Source organism: Rhinoderma darwinii, chromosome 4 (genome assembly GCF_050947455.1).
Source record: "Rhinoderma darwinii isolate aRhiDar2 chromosome 4, aRhiDar2.hap1, whole genome shotgun sequence".
Taxonomy (NCBI): Eukaryota; Metazoa; Chordata; class Amphibia; order Anura; family Rhinodermatidae; genus Rhinoderma; species Rhinoderma darwinii.
In genome coordinates, this window is record NC_134690.1 from 28751672 (window position 1) to 28767574 (window position 15903).

The window sequence follows — 15903 nt, forward strand, 5'->3', positions numbered from 1 at the left end:
CCTGCACAAGGCTGGAATGGGCTACAAAACCATAAGTAAGACGCTGGGTGAGAAGGAGACAACTGTTGGTGCAATAGTAAGAAAATGGAAGACATACAAAATGACTGTCAATCGACATAGATCTGGGGCTCCATGCAAAATCTCCCCTCGTGGGGTATCCTTGATCCTGAGGAAGGTGAGAGCTCAGCCGAAAACTACACGGGGGGGAACTTGTTAATGATCTCAAGGCAGCTGGGACCACAGTCACCAAGAAAACCATTGGTAACACATTACGCCGTAATGGATTAAAATCCTGCAGTGCCCACAAGGTCCCCCTGCTCAAGAAGGCACATGTACAGGCCCGTCTGAAGTTTGCAAATGGGTGTACTTGTAAATCATAAACTAAATTTCAGCATGCAGTGTCAATCAGCTGCTTCAAAGGCCAGCAAAATATTGTCGTGTATCAAAAGAGGCATGGACTCACGGGACAGGGATGTAATATTACCACTTTACAAAGCATTAGTGAGGCCTCATCTAGAATATGCAGTCCAGTTCTGGGCTCCAGTTCATAGAAAGGATGCCCTGGAGTTGGAAAAAATACAAAGAAGAGCAACGAAGCTAATAAGGGGCATGGAGAATCTAAGTTATGAGGAAAGATTAAAAGAACTAAACCTATTTAGCCTTGAGAAAAGACGACTAAGGGGGGACATGATTAACTTATATAAATATATGAATGGCACATACAAAAAATATGGTGAAATCCTGTTCCATGTAAAACCCCCCCAAAAAACAAGGGGGCACTCCCTCCGTCTGGAGAAAAAAAGGTTCAACCTGCAGAGGCGACAAGCCTTCTTTACTGTGAGAACTGTGAATCTATGGAATAGCCTACCGCAGGAGCTGGTCGCAGCAGGGACAGTAGATGGCTTTAAAAAAGGCTTAGATAATTTCCTAGAACAAAAAAATATTAACTGCTATGTGTAGAAATTTTTTACTTCCCCTTTCCCATCCCTTGGTTGAACTTGATGGACATGTTTCTTTTTTCAACCGTACAAACTATGTAACTATGTAACTATGTAACATCTGGATGATTCTGAGAGTGATTGGGAGAAGGTGCTGTGGTCAGATGAAACTAAAATTGAGCTCTTTGGCATTAACTCAACTCGCCGTGTTTGGAGGAAGAGAAATGCTGCCTATGACCCAAAGAACACCGTCCCCACTGTCAAGCATGGAGGTGGAAACATTATGTTTTGGGGGTGTTTCTATGCTAAGGGCACAGAACTACTTCACCGCATCAATGGGAGAATGGATGGAGCCATGTACCGTCAAATCCTGAGTGACAACCTCCTTCCCTCCACCAGGACATTAAAAATTGCTCGTGGCTGGGTCTTCCAGCACGACAATGACCCGAAACATACAGCCAAGGCAACAAAGGAGTGGCTCAAAAAGAAGCACATTAAGGTCATGGAGTGGCCTAGCCAGTCTCCAGACCTTAATCCCATCGAAAACTTATGGAGGGAGCTGAAGATCCGAGTTGCCAAGCGACAGCCTCGAAATCTTAATGATTTACAGATGATCTGCAAAGAGGAGTGGGCCAAAATTCCATCTAACATGTGTGCAAACCTCATCATCAACTACAAAAAACGTCTGACTGCTGTGCAAGGGTTTTGCCACCAAGTATTAAGTCTTGTTTGTCAAAGGGATCAAATACTTATTTCTCTGTGCACAATGCAAATAAATATATATAATTTTGACAATGTGATTCTCAGTTTTTTTTTTTAATATAATCTATCTCTCACTGGTAAAATTAACCTAGCCTAAAAATTCTAGACTGTTCATGTCTTTGACAGTGGGCAAACTTACAAAATCAGCAAGGGATCAAATACTTATTTCCTTCACTGTATATGCCTGATTAAGGTATAAAGATGTAACAGAAAAGGGTCCCTCGCTACAAAGAGCAGCCCCACCTCCAGATGAAGCGCTCCTTAAAGTGTAGCTAAACGTTCAACAAACTTCTGACATGTCATAGTGATATGTCAGAAGTTTGGATTGGTGAGGATCAGAGCACTGGGACCCCCACCAATCGCTAGAACTAAGCAGCTGAAGTGCTCGTGTGAGCGCTTAGCTGCTTCGTGTTTGTTCAGCTTTTTCCGGAAAAATAGACTCAATAGAAAGTCTATGAGCCCGTCCGCCGATACATTTATTTCCAGAAAAAGCCGAACAGAAACTAAGCAGCTGAGCGCTCAAACGAGCTCTTCAGCAGCTTCGTTCTAGCGATTGGTGGGGGTCTCAGTGCTCGGACCCCCACCAATCCAAACTTCTGACATGTCACTATGACATGTCAGAAGCTTATCGAATGTTTAGCTACACTTTAATGGTGCTCTGTCTAATAGGTTGTGCCAGAGATTTCAGAATCATTTCAGCATCTTTTCCTCTTTAGGCTGGGTTCACACGTGGCGGAATTTCACTTAAATTCCGCTGCGGACACTCCGCAGCGTTAATCCGCAGCGGAGCCGTTTGTCCATTGACTTACACTTTAATTTAGCAGTGTTCGTTTAGACGAGGCGTAAAATTCCGCTGCGGAGCATAGGCTGCGGAGCGGAATTTGGTGTCCGCAGCATGCTCTGTCTGTTGCGGAGCAGTGGCGGACTCATGGCAGAATTTCTCCATTGACTTCAATGGAGATTCTAAGTTCCGCAATGAAGTCCGCAGCTGTCATGCACATGTTATGTGTGCTGCGGATGCGTCTTGCTTTTTTGCCATGACATTTCTTCATTCTGGCTGGACCTATGTATTTCTAGGTCTACAGCCAGACTGAGGAAGTCAATGGGGCTCCCGTAATGACGGGAGCGTTGCTAGGAGACGTCTGTAAATAGTCACTGTCCAGGGTGCTGAAAGAGTTAAGCGATCGGCAGTAACTGTTTCTGCACCCTGGATAGTGACTACCGATCACAATATACAGCAACCTGTAAAAAAATATAAGTTCATACTTACCGAGAACTCCCTGCTTCTGTCTCCAGTCCGGCCTCCCAGGATGACGTTTCAGTCTAAGTGACGGCTGCAGCCAATCACAGGCCAAGCACAGGCTGCAGCGGTCACATGGACTGGCGCGTCATCCAGGGAGGTCGGGCTGAATGCCGAAAGAGGGACGCGTCACCAAGACAACGGCCGGTAAGTATGAAATTATTTTACTTTCACTAGGGAAAGTGCTGTCCCTTCTCTCTATCCTGCACTGATAGGGAGAAGGGAAGCACTTTTCCCGCAGTCCGCAGCAGCTAGTCCGCATCAATTTACTGCACATTTTGTGCAGATCCGCAGCAGAATCTGCAACGCAGATTCTGTGCGGCATTGATGCGGACAGTTGCGGAGGAAATCCGCCACGTGTGGTCATGCCCTTGAAATAAAAATGTTTGTTAGTTGCACAACATTTTTAGATGGAAAATGTATACATTAAAGTGTGATTGCTCTATGAAAGCACCATACTTCTGACTGGCTCACAGGGCCAGATTATATGGGGCAAATGCCCTGAGGCCTCCGCCAGTTAAATGAGCAGCATTACGTATGTAAAAAAAGAGATTTAGTAAAATAGTTTATTACTTCATTATAATAAAGAGACCATTTTATCTGATATATCAATTAAAAATTAATTATTAAATTATTACTTATACAAATTAAAACTAATTCTCTAGGGGACAGTCTTTTTTGACCCGACTTTTCAACGGAGACCTAAAGAGAAGACAAACAAAGTACATTGGTTATCATACAATTATAGGTCAGCCCTAATATTTAATGGACAAGGACTTACATTAGTGTACAGCACTGTATACAGAAAGGCTAATTTCCCATAGATTAATAAAGGGTTTACATGGTGCCGGAAACAGTGAACTGGCAGTGGGACCCCCGTCGATCAAACTTGACCCTAACGCATCAGTCAACATGCCATAAATGTCTACAGTGGGAAACAACTATAAGTAAAACAGTACCCCATCAAAAAGGGTTAATTTGCGGCTAGAAAGTGGATTGAAATGAAAAATGTATTTTTTAGGTGAATTGTTTCTCGAAAGGATTGGCCCACTTTGAACAAACCCTTTTTGTTAGAAAGGTTCTCCAATGAAAAGCTGATCACATGGTTTCCAGCTTCTGGGACCCCAACGAATAGCTGTTGTGTGTGGGTGAACTTGGCAGCAAGAGGTCAGTTTACCTGCAGCGCCACCAAAGGGGAAATGAAGTATTACACCATTCCCACTAAGACCAATAGGCCGTTCATGTCATTAACGGAAGTGCCAGGTCATCCAGAGAGACTCTCTTTGTAGTTGCTCTCTGCTCTAGTTAGAGAGGACTACCTGCTATTGAGTTTTCCAAACCCGGAAAAGCCCTCTAAATTTCGTCCGTAATGCTCTTTAAACAGATGGTACTAACAGTTACCTTTTATTACGTTCTCTCTTCATTCCCTTTGTTTAAACTGTACACGACAAGGTCCATCTGGTTGTTGAGTTCCTACCAAGTGTAGATTACTCTGCAAAACATTACAAAGTGCAAATATCAGCTATACATAGCGATGCCACCTTGACCGTGAAGGAACCCGAAGGTCAGAATTTTCCGGGTATTTGTGTGGCTTTGGATGGATGTGAAACCTGAGCAATAAAGTAGAGGAACAGAAAAAGCATTTATGCCTTGGCATTGATGGAAACTTTAGCAGAAGACTGAAAATTATATGGAGAAGAATGGATCTGGACATATAATGAGAAACCCCTGCTCATTGGAAAATACAATTATGTATGGAGGAGTTTAAAGGAATAGAAGAAGAGGGCTAGGGGTGTAGCTATAGGGGGTGCAAAGGTAGAAATCACACACAGGTCCTGGTGTCTGAAGGGGCCCAAAGGTCCCTCTGCCACATATGAAGACACCAGTATTATATATATATACCACATGATAAATGGAGAGGCCTGACTTTGCATTGCGGCCCAGGAGCGAGAAGCTACACCTCTGAAGAGGGCGACAAGATCACAAGATTTAAGGACACAATCAAAGAAATCATGAACGTGTCAAATACGGAAGACAGGACATTGTGGAGGAAAAAAAAAAGACGCAAAAAAATTATAATATTGTCACTGGGAAAGAAAAACAGACTCCTGCCCATATACCCCATATGCTTATACAACAGCAAATTTTATTTACATTTTCTAACGTACTTCTTTTATTGGAATCACTCTTTTTATGAGCAAAAATCAATCTGATAATAGAGCAGAAGAGGATGATTATGACACCCGGATATATATACATATATGATCATTAAAAGGGTTCACTCCATTACGTAATCCGTAAAGGGGAGTTATTGATTCATAACCTCAATCATTCTGTCGAAGTGTAGAGCGGTCACAAAGAAGGTCCTCTTACTGGAGGACTTGGAGGGACCATGCGTTACATAGATAGCCTATTGACTTCAATGACCAACATGTAATACTTTATTTTTTTATATATATATTTTTTTTTTCTGTGGTGGTGCTACAGGGAAACTGAACACTTGCTGTCAGGTCCATCTGGTCCCAACACTCTGTCTTCATCTTTATTCCAGAGGACCTTTCAAACAAAAAGTCTTTGTCCAAAGCAAAAAATCTTTAACACCTTGAGGACCAGGCCAATTTGGGCTTGAGGACCTGAACAATTTTTTTATTTTTGCACTTTGTATCCCGCGCTCATAACGTTTTCCTTTTGAGATTTTGTTTTCCGTGGGATGAGTTGTACTTTATGTAGTACCATCATCGGCACTTATACATTAGCGTTTCATTTATATTAGTTTGTATTTCAGCAAAAATGTAGAAAATAATAAATTCCGTTCCAGTTTTCATTTTGTTTTTCCAGCATACACCGATCATTATCAATGACGCTATAAACAACAAACTGTGGGTGGGAAAAGATCTTAAAAAGAGTTAAAGCCCTATTACACAGGCCCATTTCTGCCAGTGCAACGAGTGCCGATCAACGAGACAGCTCGTTGATCGGCGCTCGTCTGCTCCTGTCACAAAGAGCTATGTATGGGAACGAGCTGTCATTACTCCGATCGCTCGTCCCCATACATTATTATGTCGGCAGCGCGTCTCTCTGCTTACACAGGGAGATGCGCTGCCAACAACGATAATATTTAAGTTTTTTAAAACTATACGATCAGCGGATGATCGAGTGTTTTCTCGTTCATCTGCTGATCGCTGCCCTGTTTACACAGGGCAATTTTCGGGAACGAGCGTTCTATCTAAACTTGTCCGCTTGATAATCGCCCAGTGTAAAAGGGCCTTTATTAAACAGGAAGATAAAGGCCTATAGACACAGGGATGGTGAGGAGATTAGGATAGTGCAAAATAGGGGAAAGTAAGGAGGCATATAGACGGAAATTGGAATTGAAACTTGCACAAAACAATGTAGGGGAGGTTTGGTTGGGAATGAAAACTATAAGGACGCGACCAAGGGTTATTGATGAGAATGAAGGGAAAGAAAATTAATTAAATTACTATTTCAATAGATTTTCTAATTTGACCGAAATAGTGGAGGGAGCTGGGATAATGGCTGAATGGGAGGATGTGGAATACACAACAGAGGAGGAAAGTTACAAGGGAAGGTGTTTTGTGGTAACAAAGGAGGCTGTAAGAGATCAGTTAAAAAAAATTAAATGTAAGGAAAGCATCAAGACCGGATGAGATCAGTACCAAAGTTGTGAGAATTTGTGCTGATGCACTACGTGGCTCATTGGAAGATCTGAGTTTAAAGGGGCTTTCCCATGAAGGACATTTATGACATATCCACAGGATATGTCATAAATGTCAGATAGATTCGGGTCCCACCTCTCTAGAACGGGGGCCCCCTAATCCCCGCTCTAGCTTTTTATGCTCACGCTGACTCCCGGCCACTTACTGATTACATGGTTAGGAGTTACGGAAACAGCGTAACTCGCTGAGCTAAGCTGTTTCCATAACTCCCACAATTGTGAATGGCAGTTACGGAAGCAACATAGCATTCGAGCTACTCTGTTTCCGTAACTACTTTTTATTTAATTTGATGGGAGTTACGGAAAAAGCTTAGCTCAGCGAATTACGCTGCTTCCGTAACTCCCGACCATTTAATCGGTAAGTAGCCAAGAGGCAGCGTGAGCACAAAAAGCTAGAGCGGGGATTAGAGGGCCCCGTTCTAGAGATAGGTGCGGGTCCCAGAGGTGGGACCCGAATCTATCTGACATTTATGACATATCCTGTGGATATGTCATATATTTCTCTGATGGGAAAACCCCTTTAACTCAACAAATAGTACCGAAGGTGTGGAAAACAGCTTGCATAGTTCCTATACCAAAGGTTGTGAAACAGTCGCTAGTAAACAATTATCGCCCGGTGGTCTGAACCTCTCACATTATGAAGGCCTTTGATAGGCTGATGTTTGTGTACTTTAAATCGGCTGTAGTAAAATACGTGGATCCTTTGCAGTTTGCCTATAAACTAAGAAAGAATTGGAGTCGAGGATGCAGTGTTATATTTGTTACATAGGGCGTACTTTTTTTTTAGAACTGAATGGGGAGGTAATTAGAGTAATGTATTTTTATTTTTCTAGTGCTTTTAATCTTATAAGAGCTGAACTGATGAGAAATAAAAAATGGAGAGCATGCACATTAACAGAGGAGTGTCAAATTGGATATTTGATTATTTAAGGTGGCGCCCGCAGTCGACTGCGCTATTGATTCCATCGCAAAAATTGAAACCTGCCAGAATGGTGACAAACGTAAACCATTAGCAATGTTTCCATCACCATTGATATCAATGGTGATGCAAACGGAAGCTAAGGTTTCCGTTTTACTTTCCGTTGAGGGGTGCACCCAACGGAAACCTCCGACGGAGCCCCTGGACGGAAAGCGAATGCTGATGTGAACCGGCCCTTATTTATGTTTTTGAAATGGTAATGATGTCCTTGTTTCATTATCTATTTTGTAAATTGGGAGTTGTGAAAAACAAAATAAAGTTTTATCAATCTAATCTAATCTATCTATGAATGGACATTTATTGGCTTGTGAAAGGTCATATGGCCCGTTGCCCTGCCTTGATAGGTTCAGAATTGCATGTTTTTGCCATAATGGAAAAAAAACTCCTTTAACTTTTCACCATGGAGCTCCTTACAAGCTTTCCATCTCTTTACTATATGTCAGATATAAAGACTTCAATTGCATTATATTTGACTTAAACACATCTGATTAGCATGCCAGTCCCCATGTACTCCTCCAACGTTCACCCTGTTGGCACCAGATTGTGTTATTTCTCCGAGGTCTACAAGAGCAATGAAGAAGTTACATGAACTGAACAGAACGTAATAATCATTGAATCCATTGTTCATCTCTTTATCTCCCTCCATACGGAGATCACTAATCTGCTGGTGCTAAATTGCCAAAAGATCTTGGCTTCTCTCAAAAGCCACCAGATGCACGGACATTTTTTCTTTACATCTGTTCTCGGAAAAGGACACAAAAGTCGAGGCGAGGGAATACGATGTACGATGCAGGAAGCGCGTGTTGTTATTTGTTGAGCGGCGAACAATCTGTTCATGCTTGTTCATACTCCGATATTCGTATTATAGGGAATCTAGACGGGATTTCTTCATTAATTATATTTTTGGGATTTATTAAACAAAACATAATGAGCTTGGCTTTAATGAGAAAAAACAAAACTCTATTTCTAGATATTCAAATCTAGGTGGACATTTTTAGGACTGATAGGTGCAGGAGTGTAGCGGGCGCTATGGGGGGCATTAACAACCCATTTTGCCTTGGCCAGGGTGTTTAGATACAGGGCTAGGGCATAAAACTGAATATTTGGCCCGGAGAAGGAAAGCCTAGCAAAGACTGTAGATAGAAGGCGATATTGTAATGGTTCATACTAACTTTTTTTACTTTATTGCTTACATTTTCTGTGTCATTTTGAAAAATTTCTTTAAGAAAAAACATATTTTTACCACATTTTTAGCTCCAAAGAAAATCACAGCGACCAGATTGGATTTGTTAACCATATATTTGTTTCATCTTTTTCAGGCCATATTATACCCTACTCAATAGCTTTTCATTGTTGATGTTCTCTACTCATTTCCCAGTAAGACCATGTACAGGGTCAGACTGACCCACCAGAGGATCCTCAGGAGGGTCCGGGCTATGACACAATAATGGAACACTAAGACAATAGTGAATCTAAACTCCAGCACACAACAACCTTGTGTAGAGAGGACTTTGAAACTGACACGTGCACATGTTCTGTATATATGGGGGGTGGGCATGAGGAACCTTATTTTGAGAAACCTCAGCCATCACAAAAATCTCTGGGAGAAGCTGATAGAGCACTTCTGCCCCTTTGTTCTAGACATCAGTGGGGTCTTGGTTCACTGATCCCATCAATGGCATCCTCAGTCATGTGTTAAGATATTTAAAGGATCACACAAACTATCATTTTAGGTCTTGGAGAGGACGTAATCAACATTATTGCAGAATATGCAAATCCATATACACCGATATGACAGGTGAAGTGAAGAACATTGGTTATGTTGTCACAATATCGCCTGACAAGGGGTGGGATATATTAGGCAGCAAGTAAACAGTCAGTTCTTGAAGTTCATGTGTTGGAAGCTGGAAAAATGGGCAAGTGTAAGGATCTGAGCGACTGGGTTAGAGCATCTTCAAAACGGCAGGTCTTGTGGGGTGTTCGCAGTATGCTATGGTTACTATCTACCAAAAGTTCTCCAATGAAGGACAACCACTGAACCGGCGATATGGTCATCGGCGCACAAGGCTCATTGATGCGTGTGGGGAGCAAAGGCTAGCCTGTCTGGTCCGATCCCACAGGAGAGCTACTGCAGCACAAATTGCTAATAAAAGTTAGTGCTGGCTATGATGGAAAGATGTCAGAGCACGCAGAGCATGGTAATTTCCACCACTGAAAGAGCCACTTGAGCAGAAAAATGAGACCATGGGGCAATAGAAGAAGGTGGCCTGGTCCGATGAATTACGTTTTCTTTTACATCATGTGGATATTTGGATGCATGTGCATCGCTTACCTGGGGAAGAGATGGCACCAGGATGCACTATGGGAAGAAGACAAGCCGGTGGAGGCAGTGTGATGATCTGGACAATATTCTGCTAAGAAACCTTCGGGTCCTGACATTCATGTGGATGTTAATTTGACACGTACCACCTACCTAAACATTGTTCCAGACCAAGAACACCCCTTCATGGCAACAGTATTCTCTAATGGCAGTGCACCCTTTCACCAGGACAATGCCCATGCCATACTGCAAAATTTGTTCAGGAATGGTCTGAGGAACATGACAGAGTTCAAGGTGTTGACTTGGCCTCCAAATTCCCCAGATCTTAATCTGATCGATCATCTGTGGGATGTGCTGGAAAAACAAGTCTGATCCATGGAGGTCGCACCTCACAACTTACAGGAGTTTTGGTGGCATAATTGGTTTACACAATAATAGGCAAGTGGCTTTAATGTAATGGCTAATCGGTGCATGCACTATATGGTCAAAAGTATGTGGACACCCCTCCTAAATGTTGAGTCAAGGTGTTTCAGCCAAACGCATTGCAAAAAGGTTTCATAAACCCAAGCACACAGCCATGCAATATATATTAAACATTGGTTGTAGAATGGGTTGTACAGAAGAGCTCAGTGACTTTACACATGGCACTGTCAAAAATGACCTATCCTCTGTTGTATCACTCACTACAGAGATCCACACTGCTTCGAAGTGACGGGTTTCCATGGTCGCTGCTCACAGGCCTAAGATCACCATGCACAATGCCAAGCGTCAGCTGGGGTGGTGTAAAGCACGTTGTCACTGGAATCGAGTGTAAATACTACATCATAGAAAGACATTTTGGAAAATTGCAGCCTCCAATTTTGTGATGACAGTTTTGGGTTTTGCTCTTTCCTCTTCCACCATGACTTTGCCCCTGCGTAGATTGCGAGGTCCATAAAAACATGAGGTGAGGAGTTTGGTGTAAAGAAACTCGAGTGGCTGCACAGAGCCCGGACCTCAAGTCCATCCAACATCTTGGGAGCCAGAACTTCTCATCCAATGTCAGTGTCTGACCTCACAAATGCGGTTTTGGCAAATAGGACAAACTACCACTCACTCCAAAATCTTGTGGAAAGCCTTCCCAGAAAAATGGAGGCTGTTATAGGCCTAGCTTCACATTAACGCCCATGGTTATGCAATGGGAAGTCCAACAAGGTCGTGTAGATGAGATTGGTGTTTTCTTTCATCACCTTGTCCTGCCATAAACACCTTCTTGGATAGTTTGCTGCCATGTGTTATTACGGTGAGGCATTACACATTATGATTTATGAGCATGTTATGTCTCAGCTGTGTTTCTGTTACTATATATAGAGTTTGTCGCTGAGTTCCTATCTGCTGAATAGTATTTTGCATTTGCCTTAATGTAGAAAAATCCTTTAAATATTCTTCGTTTTGTTTTTTCTTTCTTCAATAATCAATTATTTTGATCTGAACAGCTCTAATTGGGATGTCACTGAGATTTGGGCCCTTTGGCAATAGAAGTCATGAGCAATGTAATGGAGCCTATTCAGGACGGTATTTCTAGCTCACGCTATCCTCATCACTGACACCAAATACGCCCCAATTTAGACAATAGAGGTGATTTACCACTGCAGTTATTATTACACTAGCTTTTGTAACTACATTTAATAAATTATATTCGCCACTTTTGCTGACACAAACAACATCTTTCTGGAATTCATCTGGAAAAGAGGGAATCGCCTTTACTAAACATTCTCCGCTTTTCATCCTTGAAGAGTGGCGGGGAACAAGGCTAAATGAGTGTTCAGTAGAGGGGACTCTACTCCTCTAAAGTCATGTTCTGTATTGTGGAAATCGTATCCATAAATGTTTGCTCCGCATTAGACTCAGCACCAAATAGCTGGCTCTTCTCAAACACTAATCTTCATATAATAATAATAATTATAATAATAATACATACATACATACATACAGTGACTGAATAATACCACTATAAGGCCCTGTGCACACAGAGTTTTTTTACAGGGGGAAAAATCTGCCTCAAAATTCCTTCAGGAATTTTAAGCCAGATTTTGAGCTGCTGGCAGAACATTTGCTGCGTTTGCCACGGCCATTGGGCGCCGTGGGTAAAAAACGCAGCGAAAACTTCTCTTTCTGAAATCAATGGGAGTCGATTTCGCATATTTTTTTGCGCTGTTTCCGACGCAGTTTCTGCGTCAAAAACAGTGCCAAAATACTTTGTGTGAACTAGCTCTAAAAGAACCAAATAATGTATACATACACTGACAAATTAATAATAACACCATATAATGACCAATAATACCGCCATACAGTGACTAAATAACACCGCCATATAGTGACTGATTAATACCACCATTTCATGACTATTACCATCATTTAGTGACTGATTAATACCGCCATACAGTGGACTACTAAATAGTACCACCATATAATGACTATAGAATAATACCCGCCTTTTCATGACCAATAATACCACTATACAGTGTGTGATTAATAGCACCATATCATGACCAAATGTTACAACTATTTAGTGACTGAATAATACCACCATACTGTGACATATTAAAAAATATATACAAAAACCAATAACACCACTAAAATGTAACTGAATCTTACCGCCAAACCATAAATAAATCATTTAATAATACAGTGGTCAGATACAAGTTTTACACAGGCATAGATCACAGACCATACAAGTGAACTTAGTGACTCACAGGTGACATCTTCTCCGATTGTAGTCGATCGCTTTCCATGTCTTCTCCGTCCGGCCCAGACCGCCATGATGACCTCTCCTGACTTCTGTTGCCGAAACATCTTTGGCCCCTCAATTCTGCAACCATCCCCTAGTCTCTATAGCAACATAAAACCATCATCCTTTAAGACTGTCATCCTGCACTGCCCCAGGATGCCCTGATTACTCTACCTAGAGTGCTGCCTAATGCTCCCAAATCAAAATAATAATATCAAAATAATAGTGCCTGTGGATGCAAATAAGGATTAAAGCTGAGCCTTACAGCAAACTTTTAGACCAATAAATGAACTTAGACAACCAGACCAGACCCATAAATGAATTCAGACCCCCTAACTTAATTTATATGCCAGACCGGACCCCAAAATTAATTTAGGCTTCAGACCAGACACCAAATTTAATTTAGTCCCCAGATCAAGCCCCAAAATGCATTCAGTTGAAGTTACCGCCCACTAGTTAGAATTGTTTTCTTGTGCACGTGACAAATTAAGTACCATATTTTAATGTTTATTTATAAAGCCAAGTGTTCTAATGATAGCTCTGAGTTTCCAGAGTTGTCATGGGGACACAGGTATATAAGCTCTTCTGACAGGCTGACTGTAACTTTAATGCCTATGACTTAAGGTGACCACCATCTCTCCATTATGAGTAGCATGACACACAAACCCCAATAACTCAGCGTCCCTGTGAGTGTGACATGGGCATGATGAGTGGCACACCTCTGGTTCCTTGCTACTTAGTTCTGCTGGATAATCCTGCTTCTTCCTTTTATCTGTGTCTTCCTAAGTATCTTTATTCTTCTCCTCACATCATGACACTGTGCCTGTCACATACAATCCTGACCTCACTAAATCATCACGAGTGGACAGGTCACTGCCTCTGCCAAGATCAGCACACTCTTCTGAAATAATCTGTGCTGCTGGGGGATTGTTCTCCTCCCACTATCTAAACCTCAATCTTTAACCACACACATGTTTGCATTGCCTCTCTTAACACCATGACCCTTCCAATGTCACTTTTAACCCTATCCTCACTAACAAAATCACTTAAGTAGACAGGTCACTGCTTTCCCCAAGATCAGAACACTCCTCTTCTGCTGCTGCCATCATTTCCATCATCTGATTTGTGATTTAGCCTATTTCAAGCCAAGGTTGAATAAAAACAGACCATGAAGACAGAACACAATAAGGAGATCAGGCCCTGTACAAATGTACCTCGGGAACGTTGAGAACAGAGACATTCGGCTGCCGGGGCGACCAAGACAGAGACGAACCCGGTGATCTGCCTGTCTGAAATCCAACCAGGCAGCCCCAGCACAGAGCTCATTTCCGAATGTACAGTATTTGTTTTCCTACTAGCTGTCAATTCTGTTTTCTCATTAAAGAAATAGTCTAAGGAACTCGAGAAGGCGGCTGCGGTTTCATGGCCCTGAAACTTTCATGGCTGGAGTTCCCATTGTGAAGCAACATTGCTATTGTACTCAGTCTATGGCCTGCAATCAAACATTACCCACCTAACAGGTAAATAAGGAAATATTGTATCGCTTTAAACAGGCCAAGCACCACAGGAATATATATATATATATATATTTTGTATATACAGACAGGGCCGTAGCTATAGGGGTGCGAAGGTAGCAGTCGCTCTCGGCCCTGGTGCCTGAGGGGGCCCAATGGTTCCCCTGCCACACAAGAAGACACCAGTATTATACAGTATATGGCACAAGACATTTGGAAGGCCCTGTTACAGATTTTGCATTATGCTCCAGGAGCTTTTACACCTCTGCATTCAGTAAATCTGTTAACCTAGTGTTTGAGGAACCATGTTGATAAATTAAAGGTATTTTGGACAATCTTTTTTTGTTAGAAGGATCCCCTGACGAAATATTGATCACATGGAAACCTGTTGCTTGGGCTCCCAAGATTCAGCTGTTATCTGTGGGAAACCTGGCAGCAAGTGTTCAATTTCTCTGCAGCACCACCACAGGGGAAATTAAGTATTACACTGTTACTATTGAAATCAATGGTCTGTCTTTGTAATGTCTGGACATGTTGGGTCTTCCAGAGTGAGAGACACTCTTTGTAGATTTTCTCTGCACTGGCTAAGGCTTCATGCACACGGCGGTGCCCGTAATCACAGGCTGCGATTGCGGGTACGGCTGGCCGCCGACAGCTGGGGACAGCCGCACGCATTTTCGACCCGTGCTACCATACAAAGTATGGGAGCACGGCCCGTAAAAAGCACAAGATAGGACATGTCCTATCTTTTGCGGTAAGGTAAGGAAAGGTGTCCGCGGCCAATAGAACTGAATGGGTCCGTAATTACGGTCAATTTTTACGGTCGTGTGCAAGGGGCCTAATAGAGTAGAGTCCTGAACGGGCTCAGAATAGGGCCCACATTGCCTTACTATGCAGTCCTCGGCAGGATGGGCTATCACATTTCTGCTAGCTACAAAGAGTTTATAAAGTGCGTGTGCACTTTGGACAATCCCATTTACATGGCACATGATTCGACAATGATTAGCTGATCGTCCTGCTGCTGGGACCCTATTCTGATAACAGCTGATCATGGGGAACCCAGGGCTAGCCCTGCACAGAGCTCCAGAATAGACTCACCTTTGGATGTTACTTACATTTAGAATTAAGCTGCATAGGTATATTGTACTGATCCTGAGTTACATCATATACTTTACTATATTCCAGAGCGGCACTTCCAATCCTGCCACATTTAGTGCCGAAATCTTCCAGCATTCCCTGCTTGTAAGATTTCTGCAAAGAGCCTTCTCTGGTGATTTGCATTCTGGGAAGAGTTGTCTTTACACCAGCCGATGTAGTTAATTTGAGGTAGGAAAAACTAACTTTCTCCTGCAATATAGGTGTCTTGCTAAGCTGTTGCGTCTGTTAAAAAAGTTGTTGACTGTTTCCGAAGACAATCAACAGAATTGTGAATACAGCTCTGGAGTATAATACAGGCTGTAAATCAGGATTAATACAGGATAAGTAATGTAATGTATTTGCAAAGTGACAACTTTTTATTTAGAACACATACATGTATATATATATATACATACATATATATATATATATATATATATATATATA

The 15903-nt window shown here is 42.1% G+C and overlaps 1 protein-coding gene across 1 annotated transcript in view; it reads right to left on the reverse strand.

The window, feature by feature from the left end:
- Positions 1-3552: 3552 nt before the first annotated feature.
- CYP39A1 (cytochrome P450 family 39 subfamily A member 1) overlaps positions 3553-15903 on the reverse strand; it is an 81565-nt gene continuing 69214 nt past the window's right edge. Inside the window, exons 12-13 of the mRNA XM_075860955.1 lie at positions 4402-4492; positions 3553-3702 (exon numbers count right to left, since the gene is read on the reverse strand). Coding sequence (XP_075717070.1) covers positions 4421-4492 — 72 coding nt within the window. The 3' untranslated portion in view covers positions 3553-3702; positions 4402-4420. The remainder of the gene's footprint in view (positions 3703-4401; positions 4493-15903) is intronic.